Source organism: Pyrgilauda ruficollis, unplaced genomic scaffold (genome assembly GCF_017590135.1).
Source record: "Pyrgilauda ruficollis isolate IOZ18807 unplaced genomic scaffold, ASM1759013v1 scaffold111, whole genome shotgun sequence".
Classification (NCBI taxonomy): domain Eukaryota; kingdom Metazoa; phylum Chordata; class Aves; order Passeriformes; family Passeridae; genus Pyrgilauda; species Pyrgilauda ruficollis.
In genome coordinates, this window is record NW_024509322.1 from 1,386,525 (window position 1) to 1,404,373 (window position 17,849).

The 17,849-nt window shown below is 44.2% G+C and overlaps 1 protein-coding gene across 1 annotated transcript in view; it reads left to right on the forward strand.

Moving 5' to 3' along the window:
• Positions 1-838: 838 nt before the first annotated feature.
• EXOC4 (exocyst complex component 4) overlaps positions 839-17,849 on the forward strand; it is a 124,422-nt gene continuing 107,411 nt past the window's right edge. Inside the window, exon 1 of the mRNA XM_041477485.1 lies at positions 839-928. Coding sequence (XP_041333419.1) covers positions 843-928 — 86 coding nt within the window. The 5' untranslated portion in view covers positions 839-842. The remainder of the gene's footprint in view (positions 929-17,849) is intronic.

Sequence of the window (17,849 nt, forward strand, 5' to 3'; positions counted from 1 at the left end):
GGTAAAGCAAGGAGGTTGGTGTTCAGTCTCATGGAATCCCAGCATTGTAGAAACATGGAATATCCAGCGTTGGAAGAGACCCACACAGCGAGGGTTGGGTGTTGCAGCACTTTTGAGATTGTGAACAGATTCCAATCCATCACCTCCATCTGCTCCAAAAACACAATTCCTGTGCCAAACGCTCCAGTTTGCTTCCAGAGCTCACTTCAAGGACCACCTGGGCTGGCTCGTCTTTGGTCACCTCACTGCCTTTCCATGCAAGACTGGGGGAAATTATTCTTAATAACATTGTAGCTTAAAGACATTAAATTAAGGGAAGCGTCAGCAACTCTTGTGGGTGTATTTGTGATCAGACTCATTCAGGCTGTGACAAATGGTAATTATTTAGCATTACTAATTAATACAACACGTTAATTTAAATACTTAACGCACTTTACCCACTTTTAACTCTATAAACAATTAAATCCCTTACTGTTCAAACAACCCTGATATGTGAGTGCTCTGAGGGGATGCTTTGGTCCCTCATACCTCCACCGTTTCCTGCCGCTCCCAGAGTGAATGACAGCTTTTGGGCACAGGTGTCTTTGCAGGTATATTTGCCAGGTCGATAATTTTTTAACCTTTTACTAATTTTTAACCACCTGTCGAAGGTTCGCATGGGAATCCATCGTCGCTGCCACAAAAACTACAACTCCCAGAAGGCCCCGCGGCGTAGCACCCCGCCTTGATGTCGCGTGCCCCGCCCTTCTCGTCTTCTATTGGGTAGCATCCCACCCTCCTCGCCTATGATTGGCTGCGGCGCGCCAGCACGTGTGTATGCGCCGTGTTTGGGGGGGCGCAAGATGGCGGCGGGCGACGCTGTTGGGAGGTACCGCAGCACTGTGGGCAGGAGCAAGGACCCCTCGGGGCTGCTCATCTCGGTTATCAGGTAGGGGCGGCCCCGCTCCGCATCCTCCGCGCCTCTGAGGGTGCTCCAGGGCCGGGTGCGGGCCATGCTGTGCTGGGGAGGCCTGCCCGGCTCGGGCTTCCGGGATGTGGGGTCCGTCCTGGGCATGGGATGACCCCAGGCTTGGTTCGCTGCTGGCCCTGGAGCGCTGGGGAGGCTGCAGTGCTGGAGAAAGCCTTGTCCTGAGGGCTGTCCCGCTGTCCTGCCGCCCTGCCCGGCGCTCTTCCTCCTGCTCCCAGTGCTTTGCCTCATCCTGGGGTCAGAGGAGCTGGGACCAGCGGGGTGAGGTTCAGCAGGGCCAAGTGCCGGGTCCTGTGTTCTGGCCACAATAACCTCGGGTACTGCTCCAGCCCGGGGCCGAGGGCCGGGAGTTTGTGCAGCAGGACAGGACCTGGGGGTGCTGCTTGACAGCGGCTGCCCTGGTGGACAAGAAGAGCGATGGCACCTGGTCTGTGTCTAAAATAGAGTGGCCACAGGACCAGAGAAGTTATTTTCCCTTGTTCTGGGCACTGATGCGGTCGCACCTCAGGTGCTGCGTCCTGTTCTGGGCTCCTCAACTCCGAGGACATTGAGGGGCTGGAGAGGGTCCAGGGAATGGAGCTGGGAAGGGTCTGGAGAACCAGGAGCAGCTGAGGCAGCTGGAGCAAAGGAGGCTCAGGGGGGACCTTGTGGCTCTGCACAAGTCCCTGCCAGGAGGGGACAGCCGGGGGGGTCGGGCTGTGCTCCAGGGAACAGGGACAGGAGGAGAGGGAACGGCCTCAGCCTGGGCCAGGGGAGGGGCTGGGGGGGATTTTAGGGAGAATTTCTATATAAGAAAGGTCTTCAAACACTGTGGGGACTCCATCACTCCAGGGGCAGTGGTGGACCCTCGTCCCTGGAGGTCTTGAAGAAAACACGGGATGTGACACTCAGTGCGCTGGTGCGGGTGACAAGGTGGGATTCTGTCACAGATCTCAATGGTCTTGGAGATCTTTTCTAAATTCAGTGATGCTGTGAGTAAACTCTGCAGGTAGTACCAGCTTAATGCCATTCATGAAGGCCAAGGCACTGTCATGTTGTTGCTGTGGGGTCCATAAGTGACCCCCACCTTCAAACTGAGTAAAATTCATGTGGCTGGAAATCTGGAGAACCACGAAGTCCAGTGGGTGGACTCCATCCTGCGTGGGACTGCCAGAGTGGGCAAAGTGATGCTGCTTCCAAGTCTGTCTTGTTGGCATTGAAAAGAAAGAGTTGTGTCCAGTCATGTTTAGCCATTGGTTTTTTGTCTGCCCACATTCCTGAGCTTGGCTCTGCTGGAGGATGGTTCTGTGATAGACTTGGGTGTGAATTCACTGTTCCCCCCCAGTACTTTCTTTAGCTCCTTGTAAATCTTTTCTGTGCTGCTTATAACCAGTGGATTGGCAGCTGATTGCCCACACTGAAGGTTTTTAATGTTCTTACATGTTTTTCATGTTCTCACACAGTGGGTGTGGGCAGCTGCAGTCACACCAGCAGGATGCTGGCAGTTGTAATGTGCTCCCAAACTTTGGATCCTGCTCCAGTGTCTTGGACAACAGTTTCTGTCCTTCTGTTTTCGGAAAAGTTATTGTGGCACTAGTTCTGTATCTAGGAAAGGTTATGATTTAAATATCCTCTGTGAAGGATAATGTTTAGGACAAAATTCCGTTCTTTTTCATTGCTCTGGTATTTGAAATCTTGCAGAACTTGAGGGAGATGTTAGTTCTGTTAAAAAAAAAGTAGCTGGTGCCACTGTCTGTGGAAGAATAATAAACATGCACTGGTTGTGCAGCATTTCCTGTTGTAATCATCTTTTTTCCATGATTTCTGTAATTTCCAAGAGTATTTTAAGATCTTCCTTTTGTACCTGTATTTTAATAAATCCAGGCTTATTAAATTTGTTTAAAACCAGAAGAGTGAGCTCACAGAGTTCTGTTCTCCGAATGAAATGTTTGTCTCAGAATCTTTGGCTTCCAGGCACTGATACCTTGGCTAGTTTAGGCCTGGTTTTTAGACACAACATTGAGTTATTGACTTTATGAAATTAAAGTTATTCAATAGAACAGCTTGATAACTAAACTTCCAGAATTTAATTAGAACTTGGTTTGGATGTAGAGATTCTCTGCACAGCTTGACGTCTCAGGTTGAGCCAGACCATGAAAACCTGAGGGTAGAACTGATTGCAGAGGAAGGAAAAAGTGTTGTGGTAATAATATTGATGTTTCTTAGGCTTAGCCAAGTGCAGAAAGCAAATGGTGTGAAAAGGAATTTAAATCACTTTGCTCCAGACGTTGTTTTTATGTAGGAGCTCAGGTGAGGATGCACTTGCCAAGCAACAGGTGAATTTTTTAGTGGTTTGTATAGTCATAAAATACCATTGCAGACAAATTTAAACTTGTGTGGCTTAAATGTAATTTTACTCAGCTTCAGAAAAATATTACAAATCTTAACAGCGAGCTGTTGGTTTGAAATGTGGCCGAGTTTCCTTTTGTTGATGGCTTTATTTCCAAAACATTTATGCATAGTAGAGGCTTCTGCCAATCCTTGTGGTTTTCCACTTGCATGTCCCTGTTTATGTAGGCTGTTTATTTCTCTCTTGTTGCTGTGTGAAAGGTCCATAAAGGCAACAGTGGATTAAAAACAGCAAAACTGACTGCATTTTCTGCTATAAACAAACAAAACCAGAGGAGCTGCTTCAAGTATTGATGTTTTACTTGGTTATAGCAAAGACAGGGCTGTTTTCCAAAAAGAAACATTGTTTAGGTCTTCAAAATCTCTTTGTGTTGTCTATGAAATGCTTTGAAGTGTGAAGCTGAAAGGCCTTTTGTAAATAGAAATTATTTTATTAATGAAGGGATAATTTCTGATATTTACTCAAGCTCAGCAGCTCTCACTCACAAGAGACTGAATAATTCCCTTTTCTGTGATCCCAGATTTAGAGATTCTTGTAGTTTTGTAACTAGACTTCCCAGGAGAAAGTGTGTCACTTCCAGGGAGAGAGTTTGGGACGGAATCCGTGACCAAGTTTAACTTGCCTAGCAGCACTAAAATCCAGTCAAAAATGGAATTTTATGGGGTCTAGTGCGGGAATTTTAAGTTATCCCTGCTCTCTGTGGCGCTGCTTTTCAGCAGCTCTGAATACAGAAAGCTCTGAGATGAAGGAAAGCCCAACAGGAAGAGAGTCCCGCTTGTGATTCCTTTCCTGTCCCTCTGAAGTGTCACTTTTTCCTGTTGTGTCAGGGAACATATTTGTTATTTGACAGTTGTTTCCTGTAGGAGGATCCCTGCACTCGTGGAATTCACCTTGGTTTTCTGGTTGTTGCCAAGAACAGAAACTAAAGGCAGCCTCAAGGATGGATTCATTTGGAGCTGTCAGGAGTGAGGGATGTGCAGCTGTCCCAGCACAGGACTGATCCATCCCAAAAGAGCCAGGAGCTCCCTAGGAATTCCCAAATTTAGGAAGGTGTAGTTCCACCCCCAACAGTGCTGGGGTCACACTGAGTTCTTGGCCAGTTCCTCTCTTGATTCTCCCAAAGGAGAAATAAAGCGATTGTCCCCAACACTAAATCTTTAGGAAATAGAGTGTGTGGGAAGCTTAATGAGTGTTTGCAAACTCTGCCCTTAAATTCCCACTTTGGCTGCAGCTCCAGGGAGCTTTCCTTCTTTTCCCTGTGCCTTTACAGCTATTGGAAGTATCTTCAATTTGTTCTTGTCCTCAAGAGTGCTGAGAAGAAATGAGCATTACTTGCTACAGGAAAACAATTCCTGGGATTGTGACTTCCAGAGTGGATGCTGGATGTCAGGGCTTTACAGCTTCTATCCCTGTGCTGCTGCACTTGTGCTCGTTCCTCAGCACACCCACCTCCAAAACCTGCTCATTCCTTCAAGGATGAGAAAGATCCCTCCTAGTTCCTTAAATAAAAGATACTTTGTAAGGTCAATATGCTGTCACAGAAATCTCCTGCTGATCCCAGAGGCTTTGGCAATGTCTTTTTAAAAACCATGCAGATAACAGAGCAAATTTGGCTCACCTGTGGAGGACAAGTCAGGGAATATTTTCTGTTATGACTCAGAGGACAAACACGTGTTTGTATATTGATTTTTCTTAACCTTTTGTTTTGTTGGTAGCTGGTTGAAGCAGCTTTTGTGTTCTGAAACAAGCAACCTGGCATTTAGCAAATGCTTTCTTCTTAAGACAGAGAGATCTTGTCAGATTTTTAATTGGTGAATGTGTCTGCTTTTTATTTATTGTTGGGCGTTTTTCTTCCCAATTAAAGGTTGCTATTTTTTAAAACTGGCCTTTAATAGCTTCTTTAATTGGGGGAAAACAAACTTCAGCAGTGACTCCATAAGACCTCAGTGAAATTTTTGTGCTGAGTTTTCACAGAAGCAGACGCACCCAACAGATCTCTACAGAAGTTGAGATTGCAGACAAAAAACCTGGACCATACTTTATTTTTCACCAGTAGGATTCTTTTTCTTTAATGCTTGTGGCCATTGTTTCATTATAAGTGAACTTGCTGAATGGATTTTTGCTAATGACCTGGCATTTGATCTTCTCTGTGTCTAAAACAGTAGAGCTGAGATGCCAGGTTGTGATGGAGAGTGAGGAACAGCAATGTGGAGCTGGAGCATTTGAGAAATAGCTGCTACAAGGAATAAACTCGAGTTATTCTGATCTGTAATGGTCTCTTAAAACGACTTTTATTGCAAATGGTGTTTTCCAGTGTTATAAAGGTAGCAGTTCTTCCATGAGAAAAGTACTTCAGAAATTCCCTGAAAATAAATTGTATATGGCAGAATGTGGTTGTAAACTATAAATTTTCTTGAAATGATCTCCAGACACTTGTATAAAATGTTTAGGTATTTTGCAAGTGTTGGGCTGTGGATTGATACAGACCCTTAGTTGCATTTAAAAATGAGTAAAGGAGCACATGTGAATAAACAGCCACATAGAAAAGGACAAGAGGTGTGACTGTGCCAAGTTAAAAGCTCAAAGTACTTTATTTTCCAGCTCTTATTTTAGCTTTAGCCAGTGCAGAGCTGGAGTTTAACCCACCCTGGCAAAACTAGGAAGTGGAAATACTGGGTTTTGTTAGGAAATGATTGTGCTTTTAACTCTTTCAGAGGTGTTGCCTTCAACAGTGCTTGGTTCTGGTGCAATTTTGAAACCTTCAGGTTGAAGATGAAATGATGAAATTCTCCAAGCCTCCTGCTGCAGGTGTGATACCAAGGATGGGTTCATGGTGCGGCGTGGAGAGTGGCTCCCAAAATATTCTTTTTGCTTTAATGATCCAGGTGACAAGTCTGAGTAGCACTGTCCAGCCTCTGCTCTTGCAGATCTGGAAATACTGATCCTTAGGGCTTTGACTTTCTCCTGGGAACATGGTAATACATGGAATGGCTGATTTAAGCTTTGGATCTAAAATTAATTGCTAAAGGAAGAGTTGGTCCCTGTGGTTTCCTGGAGACAGTCCTGGACAGGGTCTCACACAGTGGAGTGGCAGCTGAGTCCCTCTGCTTGTGCCTGGAGGTGTAAGTGGCATCTCCTGGGGCTGTTTGCTGCCTCCATCCCTGTTCCTACCTGGAAAATGTGCAGCTGCTTGGTGTCCCTGGGGTTTTCCTGTGTGTGGGATTAAAACTCTTCCTGTGCTGCTGTTGGAGCCATCTGAAGGAGGGGAATTCTGTTGAAGCCACTGCAGTCCAGTCTTTGTTTCAGAAACCAGCTGATCACTCACTCCCCTGGCATCATTTGTATTGGGGTGAGGAAATTTGATTAAAGGTTGGTTAATTTAGCAAAGTAAAGAATTCCCTGCTGGTATTTATTTAGATGGCTGGAGGCTGCTCAGCCTTTTTGCTGCATCTCTCCTGTACCCATCTGCAAGTCCTCAATGATAAAAAGATCACCAGCTTCTGTTGAAAATGCTCTAACCAACTGTGTAAACAGCATGAAAGATTATCCAGCCTCTGCTCTTGCAGATCTGGAAATACTGATCCTTAGGGCTTTGACTTTCTCCTGGGAACATGGTAATACATGGAATGGCTGATTTAAGCTTTGGATCTAAAATTAATTGCTAAAGGAAGAGTTGGTCCCTGTGGTTTCCTGGAGACAGTCCTGGACAGGGTCTCACACAGTGGAGTGGCAGCTGAGTCCCTCTGCTTGTGCCTGGAGGTGTAAGTGGCATCTCCTGGGGCTGTTTGCTGCCTCCATCCCTGTTCCTACCTGGAAAATGTGCAGCTGCTTGGTGTCCCTGGGGTTTTCCTGTGTGTGGGATTGAAACTCTTCCTGTGCTGAAGGAGGGGAATTCTGTTGAAGCCACTGCAGTCCAGTCTTTGTTTCAGAAACCAGCTGATCACTCACTCCCCTGGCATCATTTGTATTGGGGTGAGGAAATTTGATTAAAGGTTGGTTAATTTAGCAAAGTAAAGAATTCCCTGCTGGTATTTATTTAGATGGCTGGAGGCTGCTCAGCCTTTTTGCTGCATCTCTCCTGTACCCATCTGCAAGTCCTCAATGATAAAAAGATCACCAGCTTCTGTTGAAAATGCTCTAACCAACTGTGTAAACAGCATGAAAGATTAATGGAATGTAAGTAGAGGAGGAAAATGTTTTAAAATGCTCTGTTTGCTCTGGGTGCTTAACAGGATTGTGAACAGACTTGGTGCTGCTGTTTTTGTGGTGAGTTATTTCTTTGCACAAGGGAGAGGGAGGGAGTTCCCTGCAGTACCTTTGTTCCCCTTGGTGAGGGTGGAAGGTGCTGGCCTCAGGATTTCACTTACTTTTTAATTTATTATTTATAATTGTTCAATCACTTATTAGAATACCTCATTTCCCCTGCCCATTGACTTGGACACTACAATTTTTGCTTACCTGCTTTCCAGCACCCCATGATCTCTGTGAAGAAATATCTTTCCTGAATGCTTTAATTCATTTCCTCAAATCCAGAATTTCACAGGAACAATCCATTAACCTATGAAAATAATGAGAAAACATTCAATATGTTGCTGCCAAGTTAAATTGTTAAATACCTTTTGGAGTCTTATTTTTTTTTCCTTCTGTCTGGCTTTGTTTTATAAGGACCCAACTTTTACAGTGGTTTCCATGAGTCTCTGGAGAGGTTTCAAAACATGAATTATCAGATTATACACTTTGAGGTTAAATAGTGCTGGAAGCTGTAGATCACCCCATTTGGGACTTGTCTTTAAGACAACAGTTTTCAATTATAAAATTCAAATAAGTCCATTTAGTTTAATGAACCTGTGGAAATTTGTAGCTCAGTGGAGACACAGTGGGTTGAAGTAGAGTTGTTCTTGTCCCAGGGAGCTTTATAAAACATTTTCAATGCAATCTCTTGAAATGGAGCTGCTAGTGATGTCTCGTGGGGTGTAAGTCAGGAGGAGGAATTTGTGCTGAACTGCTCTGGACAGGCTCTTTTCCCCAGAGAGGATGTTTTTACACCCATAAAAATGAGGTTGGAAGCAGGGGGGAAATATGAGTAAAGCCCTGAATTTCAGAAAGGATCCGATTTTATTCTGATTAACACAGGGACTTAAATACTAATACAGTAAACGTATTCAAAATGTGTCTTTGATCTCAGGTGTTGCTTGACATTTTCACGGCAAGGCCCAGTCCTTGAAATGATCAGTGTCAAAGCCACTGTGTGATGTTGTGTTTCCAGCTTTGAGGGGGGAAGGCAGTAACAAATGACTGCATTTGTCATGGGTTATTGCTTGCAGAGCACTTAAACGCATCTTCCACACCTCTGGGAAGTCAACACTCGATCCTCCCAACAACTTGCACTTCATACTCCCTCACTGCAATAATTCCTGGGATCATTTTCAGCTTGACAGTGCCTGAGGAGCTGGGCAGTGAATGTGGGAGATGATCCCTCACATCTCGGGTACTTTGTGCCCCCCCACACACACTGACCTCCCTTCTCGGGTACCTTGTTCCCCTCACACACTGACCTTTCCTGCCTTCCTCGGGTACCTTGTTCCCCCCTCCTCAGAGGCTGACCTCTCTTCTCGGGTACCTTAATCCCCCACAGGCTGACCTCTCCTCCCTTCTCGCTGTATTGTTCCCCCTCACACACTGACCTCCCTTCTCGGGTATTGCGCTCCTCACACGCTGACCTCTCTTTCCTTCTCGGCTACCTTGTTCCCCCCCTCACAGGCTGACCTTTCCTCCCTTCTCGGATACCTTGTTCCCCCCCTCACACGCTGACCTCTCTCCCTTCTCGGATACCTTGTTCCCCCACACACACGCTGACCTCTCTCCCTTCTCGGGTACCTTGTTCCCCCCCTCTCACAGGCTGACCTCTCTCCCTTCTCGGATGCCTTGTTCCCCCCCTCACACGCTGACCTTCCCTCCCTTCCCGGGTGCTGTTCCCGGCTCTCGGCGTTCCCGCCTGGCGGAGCCGCTGCCCTCGGGCTCGGTGCCGCTCTCTCCTGTGGCTGTGCTCGGCCTCGGCTGTCGGAGCACCACAAATGCTACAGCGATCGCAAGGGCTCGAACCCAAATGAGAAAGCAGCTGCTGGAATTGCCGGGTGGCCACGGCCGTCAGCAGTGGGAGTAACTGCACTCTGTTTCTTTTTACTCTGGTTTTTTTTCCTCTTACTTTTTAATGCTGACGTTTCCTTGTCACATTGCAGCTGTTTCCTGCAGAGAGGAGACTGAGCTTTCTAGACATCCACAATACTCTGCTGAAATTATTATTTGTTGCTTCTAGCAACTGCTTCCTTTGTTTAACTGCACAAATCCTTTGTTGTTCACAATTGTCTTTTGGCGAAAGCTGTACTCTTCTGCACCTTGTTGTACTCTGGTTTGTATTTTAGGTCCTTTGGTGTGGTGTAACACTGAGAATAACAAGACAAAATAATCCCCTTAATTTTCTTTCCTGAGGGGTGATTTTGATAGTTTTAATACTGTACTGTGTATTTATTATCTGGACTGGTGCAAGTATGTATGATAATTATGTGATACTTATAACATGAATCCCCCTGTGCTGGGCACTGCTGAGATCCCATCTCAAATCCTGAGGGCAGTTTTGGGCCCTCCATGATAAGGAGGACATTGAGGGGCTGGAGAGGGTCCAGAAGGGAGCTGGGAAAGGTCTGGAGAAGCAGGAGGGGCTGAGGGAGCTGGGAAGGGTCTGGAGAACCAGGAAAAGCTGAGGGAGTGGGAAGGGTCTGGAGAACCAGGAAAAGCTGAGGGAGCTGGGAAGGGGCTGAGCCTGGAGCAAAGGAGGCTCAGGGGGCCCTTGTGGCTCTGCACAAGTCCCTGCCAGGAGGGGACAGCCGGGGGGGTCGGGCTGTGCTCCAGGGAACAGGGACAGGAGGAGAGAGAACGGCCTCAGCCTGGGCCAGGGGAGGTTTAGATTTTGATAACACAAAAATTCCTCCTGTGAAGGGCTGTCCAGGAGGACATTAAATCCCTCCATTTCTGGAGGGATTAAATAACCATATGGATGTGGCACTTGGGGATGTGGGTCAGTGGTGGCCTTGGCAGTGCTGGAGGAACAGCACTGATGAATTGATGAATTTATGGGTCTTTTCCAGCCTTAATGTGATAAATTGTGAAACATATTCAGCAGAGTTTTTACAATACTTCTGTGTGGTACCCAGCATTTTTTATCTGCAGATTTCTGAGTGAGCAGTAAAAGAATTATCCTTTAACTCTCACCCAAACCATAAAACAGTGAAAACCTCACCCAGTTTCTTTGGGAGGAACAGATCTTGTATATCCCAGAAATTCTGGATTTTGCCCAGGGCTGCTGCTGTTAAACAGATTTTTGGTGTTTTTGCTGGAGGAACGGGTCAGTACATCAGTGAGTCCTGCCTTGGCCACACATGAAATGCTGCTGGAGCTTTGAGCAGGACAAGCTTTCAGCCATGCTGCTTTGAGCAGCTGGTACCACAAACTGTGTGTTTGGAGCTTCAAAGGGTTCTAAAGTGAGGAACTGGGAGCCTCAACAAGGTGTGTGATACAGCACAGAGCACTTGGAACAGGTGGTGGGAAGTTTACTGTGGATTCCTGTGAAAATGGGAGCTTTGTTTGATTCCCCCCCAGTGATTCACAACTCGGTTCAATTTCACTTCACTAAAATGTTCTTTTCCTGATCAGATGAGAACTATTTAAATGTTATCAACTTGCCTTTTTTTTTTTTTTTTTTTTTTTTTTGTGGTGTTTCCCACTGTCTTTATTGAGTATTTTCATTTGAATGAGCGATGCTGAGTGAAGAAAAGTGAATTGCTCAAAGAAACCTGATTTTTTTTTTTTTTTGTGGTGTTTCCGTGTTTCCCACTGTCTTTAATGAGTATTTTCATTTGAATGAGCGATGCTGAGTGAAGAAAAATGAATTGCTCAAAGAAACCTGATCCAGAAGGAAAAGAGGATTATTCCTGGATTTCCAAGCTGCACCTGTGCATCCTGTAATACTCTTTTTCTGCCTTTAACCACAAATATTTACATAAGTCTGCTGTGATGTTGGGGACCAGAAGAAAAAAGGCTTTTAGAGGGACACAAAGATGCTGAACACCCACAGCTGTGGTCAAAACCAGCAGGGTCTTCAACCCTCCTTTCCTGTAAGAATTATCTGGTCCTAACTGAGCATTAATATCCTAAAACTTGTATTTGCATTATCTGTTCCTTCAGTTTTGCTTGATAAAAAAGAAACTGCAGAAGCATAATGCCCACATACTGTTACTGCAATGTTCTTCCTGTGAAACAAATTTTCTAGTCAGGAAATGGATAATTAAGCCTCAGTTTGCCATCCCTAGCTTAGCAGTAATCACACTTAACAGGGCTGGCCCTAGGGCAGGGAAAATAGGCAGGCAGTTATCCACCCATCCTGGCTGGAGGCATCAGGAAAAGCAAATTTACAGAAATGAAACATTTATTATTCATTAATGTTAACAGTTTTCTCTTAAAAATTGACATAATCTAATTTTCTTGGTGTTTTATTGGGCAGGTAGAAAGCTGACAGCGGGCTGGCAAAAGGAATTGCTCATCTGCACTAGAAAACAGAAAAAAATGTAATACAAACTGTGTGGGGGAAAATTATTCCTCAGTGTAAAGAGAAATTCTTGCTGAATCTCAAATCTGATTCCTGTTCAAAGTGTAATTGTGAAGTTGATGCCTGTAAATGGATCATCTTAAAGGTTATAGCTGAATTTTTTTGCCACAGTGCAAAATATAAGGGGGTGGGGGGGCAGCAAAATGCAGGATTTGATGGAAAAAATATTCCTGTGAAGGGAATGAAGTGACGGGGATGAGACGAAGTAGGGGGGGTGTGGATGGCACCGCAAAGTCAGGTTCACAGCACTGAGTTTGTGCGTGCTCCAAAGGTATCAGCACCTTCCCAACCTAAATGGGGATGGATTGTGGGCATTTGGAGCTTGAAAATTCATGGATTTGTCTCTACCTGAGCTATTTTTGTTGTTGACCCTTGTAGAATGAAAGAGAGGGGAAAATGGGACAACGGGGAATGGCTTTACAGTAAAGGAGGTTGGATTTATATGAGATTTAAAGAAGAAATTCTTGGCTGAGAGGGTGGTGAGGGGATGGAATGGAATTCCCAGAGCAGCTGGGGCTTCTCCTGGATCCCTGGCAGTGTCCAAGGCCAGGTTTGACATTGGGGCTGGAGCAGCCTGGGACAGTGGGAGGTGTCCCTGCCATGGCAGGGTGGCACTGGATGGGCTTTAAAGTCCCTTCCACCCCAAACCATTCCATGGAGAGCTGTTTCTCCAGTGCTCCAATCTGAGGTACATTCACAGGGTGCTGTGTGCTAAAACTGAATGTTCCCCATCAAACAGACTTGCAAATAGAGGTGGAGGAGACTTCAGATTTGTTTAGAAACCTGTTTTTTCCCACATTTGCTCTGAACATGTATGTGAACAAAATACTCCATCCTCTCGAAGCTTTGTGGTTTGGCAACGCCAGCTGAGCTCTTTGGGCCTGTGACTGCCTGAAGGACCTGCCATGGTGCCAGGAAAAGCATTTTTATTGTGGCCAAAGTGCAGGACTGGGCACTTGGACTTGTTAAATTTCATTCAGTTTCCTGTGGTTATTCTCTGTTTGTGCTGAGCTTCTTGGTCTGGGGACTGAGCAGACAAATCTGGTATGCATTTCATCCACATCAAAGATCTTTTTGTCGGAGTTTGGTGCAGATAAGCTGCCCACATTTGTGGCAACAAGAATGATACACAGAATAAAGATTAACCTGTGCGTGATGTGTGTTCTGTGGTGGGATTGACAATGTTAAATGCTGGTTTGAGGCTGGGATGCTTTTGAAGCTGGAAAATAGCATTTTTACAGAGGGAGGTGAGTGGTTTCGTAGTTCTGCAGCTGATCATCCCTCCAGCATTGCTGTGCCCCTGGAGTTATCTGTTGTGCCACATGATGAGTGGTACAATGGTGTTTGTTTTCTTTTGCTGCTGACTAGCTCAGTAAACATCGTGTTCTCCCAGCTCCCAACAATAACAGAAGTGTATTAGCTTGTGGAGATACGATAACTTATTTTCTGTCCTTTTACAGCATCTGCCTGTTGTTCTCTTGTGTTGTTTGAATGCTGGAGAGGTTCCTTTTTCTTCCTTTCCTTTCCAAATTAGTGTATCACAGCATGGGAGTCATTTTGGACAGAAGATGAGACTGGGTGGTACTTGTTCATTGGGCACATGCACATCTGGGCCAGATCTGTGGAGAGCATTGATTTGTCAAAGCACAAAGAGATCCAACACTGCCTGTAGTGTGAAACAACTTCCTGCAGAGTGTATGGAGTGTGCTGGTGTTAGATGTTGCTGGGACCAGATAAATTACATTGGTTTGTAGAGAAAAATTTCTTTTATCCCTGCAGAATGTATGGCATTTTTGAAGCTCTGTCTGTATTTCTGTGGTAAATCCACACCACAATTTTATACCTTATAAAAATGAGACACTATGTGACTTCCTTCAAGAGGCACAGAACAGCTGGGATTGAAAGGGACCTTAAAACCCTTCCAGTTCAATGGGCAGGGACACCTGCCCAGCTCTGCCAGCCTGTCTTCTCAAAACGGAGCATTTTACTGAGAGAACCATTTCATTTTGCTCTTCAGAAGAAAATTCTGAGACTCTGAGGTCGTGGGGGGGAAGCTTTAATACCACAAGTGGGTTTTTCAACTGCTTCTGAGTACTTAGTTGAGCGTTTATAATAAGTATGTAAATCTAAAATCTTGCCTTTCTCTTCACTAATAAGTGAATTATCCTTTAGCTTTTGATGGCTACAGTCTGAGGACAGGTCAGAGTAAATTCAGTCAGAGTAAATTCTAACTTCTTCTGGGTTGTGGCACTCTGTCCCTTCACCTGAGCTGCTGAGGCAGGAAGATTCTTGGAGAGTTTGGAGTTGATTCAGTTTTTTAGAGTGGTGTAGTCTTGTGCAGAAGTGGTATGGCTGGGAGTTATATATAAAAATATATATGAATGTGAGCACTTTTTCCTGTGTATTTACATTTGGAAATGAGCTATTCCTGGCTTTCATGTGAGCTGTTGGAGGAAGCAGTTGAAGGCTTTGGGTGTTTGCACAATGACAAGGCTTCAGGACTCCTGAAAAAATCTTTCCATCTCCTCCCTTTGCTCGTTGCGTTGGATACTGGAAATAGGAGATGAAAAATGCTTGTGACCTACAGATCAACTTCTACTAAAATGAATAGTCCCAAAGGACTTTTTTTATTAATCTAATTCCAGTGTAAATTCAGTGACCTCAGGGAAATAACAAGGTTCATTTATTTTCTCCTGAGGAAAGTGCTGTACATCCCATGATAAAAACATTTCAGGATTGTGTCTGATCATCTTCTCCTCTATCCTGTCTTCCATCTGTGGCAGTGACTCCAGTGAATGAAGCATTTTGCTTTTGTGTCATCTGTATTTTTAACTATGTAAAATCAGAAGTCTGGGAGATTTGGCTCAATGAATTTCTCTTTCACCGTAGCATAAAAATGTCTCTCAGCAGACTCACAGTCAGTTGGAATTATTGTAATCCTGGTGAGCTCTTGCTAATGAGACAGACATCTGCAGCCATCCAGCTGCCAAGTACAAATTCCAGGTATCTTACAGAGGAGGAGGATTCTTATTTGGAAAAAATCAAAATAAAAAAAAGAGTGAACTGCTCAGGAATTCCTCTTGGAAACCCCCACTGAGTTCATCATCTGCTACTTGGGATCTAAACTGATTTTCCTTCTGTTTGTCTTCTGTTTGGAATATTTTTCAGGGAGTTCTGAAATGCTGATGTATATTTATCATTGTTTCATAATCCTGTCCTGTTTTGTGATTCCCCCTTCAAAGTTCTTCCTGCAAAGTTCCTTTCCCAAACAATTTGGATCCTGTTTGACAAACACTGTGTTGACTTTTCTTCTTCCTTGCAACACATTTTAATAGGACTAAAATAAGCAGAGATGCCCTTGGCTTACTTTTCTGCAGTGTTAGCAGGAACATGGATAATCTCAAGAATATTAAGTATTCCTTGCTTTTCTCTTCTGTTTCTGTGGAGAGCAAGAAGAAGAAATGGCTCCTGTACCATGAGACTTAAATGGGAAATTCAGGTGTACGGAGTTTCAAATTCCAAATGATTAATCCAGACTAATTATCACTGGAAATAACCAGATCCTAAACCCAAACCCTTACATTTCTAAAACTTACCGTGTTTTTCAGTAAAATGAAGGGGAAAAAAAGCCTCTGTTACTTTCTTCCATTTGGGTCTTGGGTTTTGGTTTAAATTCTTACCCATACAGGAAATAATCTACAGGTGTTTAAGGGAAATTCAAGTGAGTGGAGGGCTAAGAAAAAACCTGTTGAGGAAAATTTGTTGTTGTGTGGAATTTTTTATCCTTTTTGGTGTAGGATGTGGTGCTTGGGACCGTTATTTAGTGGCCTTGGCATTACTGGGTTAATGGTTGGACTCCATGATCTTAGAGGTCTTTTCCAACCTCAATAAATCTGTGATGGTTTGAACCAGAACAGATTAAAGGACTGTAAATAAATACAAGCTTTCTGGTCAAAATATGAATGTGATATTTTTAGTGGTGGTTGTTCCCGCAGTATATTCCCAAACCAGGTAATTATGTGTAGTGGTTTTGGTTTGTTAATTTGTGATTTCATTACTTTTTACATTTCTTAGTTAATGTGCTAGTTAGTGTGCTGGGTTTGGTGTTGGTTAATTAGTAATGTTTTCATTTTTTGTTTTGAGATAGGATTTTTTACATTTTAAAAAGGTATAAAGAAAAATTTATTAATAGGAACTAAAATAAAGAGTAATAAGAATTAAAACAAAAGCAGGATGTTCTCAATACAGGTGCTTATTCTGCATCCAACAGGGGCAGCTGGAAATCCTGGAATGTGACAATTGACTGAACCTGAAACTTTGGTTCATCTTCGTTTAGCTGCCCTTTCGAGGGTGAGAGGAGACCAGAACTGTGCATGCTCATTTATGATCTCAGTAGGAATAATCAGGTGGGATCTCCAAGGTTTCTGCTTTCAAGCTGCCCTGGCTTTGTCTTTCTGAAATTAAGGGGCTCTCAGGCAAAGATATGGGAATAGGAATAACAGTTCTTTACTAGGAAAATTAAAAATACAAATGCAATAGTACAAAAACTTTTGGGGTTTCTGAGATAGGAACTGCTGGGAACTCTCAGGCTTCACAAACAGCTCTGCTTTGCTGGGCAGATGTTTTTAGCAAAATGTATTTTTACTATAGACAGGACAAGCTAAATTCAAATGCAAGGACAAAAAGACTGGGCAACACAATATAAATCTGCTTCAAAACCGTGGCTGGGATTTGTTAGGAAGCCTGGGTTGGATGGGAGTTTGCTGGAGCAGTGGAATCCTCGTGGCATCCTCTGACATGAGCAATGTAATCTTAGCTTTGGAGAGAGATCTTCAGCCTTTGTAACCAACTGCTGACACTGCAGATGGATTCTGTGGCAAATCCAGAATTGTGAAATTGAATTTGGTTTGATTAAAACTACCAACTTACCTTGTCTGTGCTCTGGGCCAGTTTGGTTCTGCTGCTCCCTTGTCTGTCTCCATGCAGGATTCTCCTGCGATCTGTGCCGCAGGTCACAGAGGATGGATGTTTTCATTAACTGCTGGGACAGGCAGCTCCAAACTCAAACAAAATGTCGATTCCTGAGTTGGATATTCCTTGTGTCCCGTGTAGCCATGCTGAAGAACATTCTTCCAGCAGAAATAAGCAGTTCTTCACAAAGAAAATAGATTTATCTGCAAGGGCTCTTAACACAGGATGACTTTCTGCCAGCCTTGCACGTGATTTTCATTTTAGAGTTGTGGAATGGATTGGATTGGAAGGGACTCGAAGATGGTCATGGGCAGGGAGCCTTTCACTAAAATCTATATTTTCTGGGCCCTGAGCAACCTTGTCTAGTGTTCCTACTTCTCAGAGCCTTTTTGAAGAGCTTTGGCTAAAATATAATTTAAATTTTTTTTAAAAGCTGATTTAAGACACAATTAAAAGTTTTGGGAGTAGAATAGTAATGTAGTAGCATGAGAAAGGATTCCTGTTTCTGTAGCTACCATGCAGCATGGAACAAGAAATGCAATGAGTTTTATGCTTTGAAAGAAGCTGCTTTGAGGGGAGACTTGTGGGGGGCTGCAGTTTCTTCAGGAGGGGCAGCTCCGATCTCGGCTCTCTGTGACAGGGACAGGTCCTGAGGGACTTTATTTCAGTTATGTGCAGGTACTGTGGAGTTACCTGCGGCTGTGTCAGGGGAGGTTGAGGTTGGATATCAGGAAAAGGTTTTTGCTGCTCTTTTTGGGATTTTTATCCTCTCAAAGGGAGAAGATTGCATTGATTCTTGAATAGAAATCTGGAGTGACATCAAGAAGCGTTGAGCTATGTTCAGTTTCACAAAGTTTTCA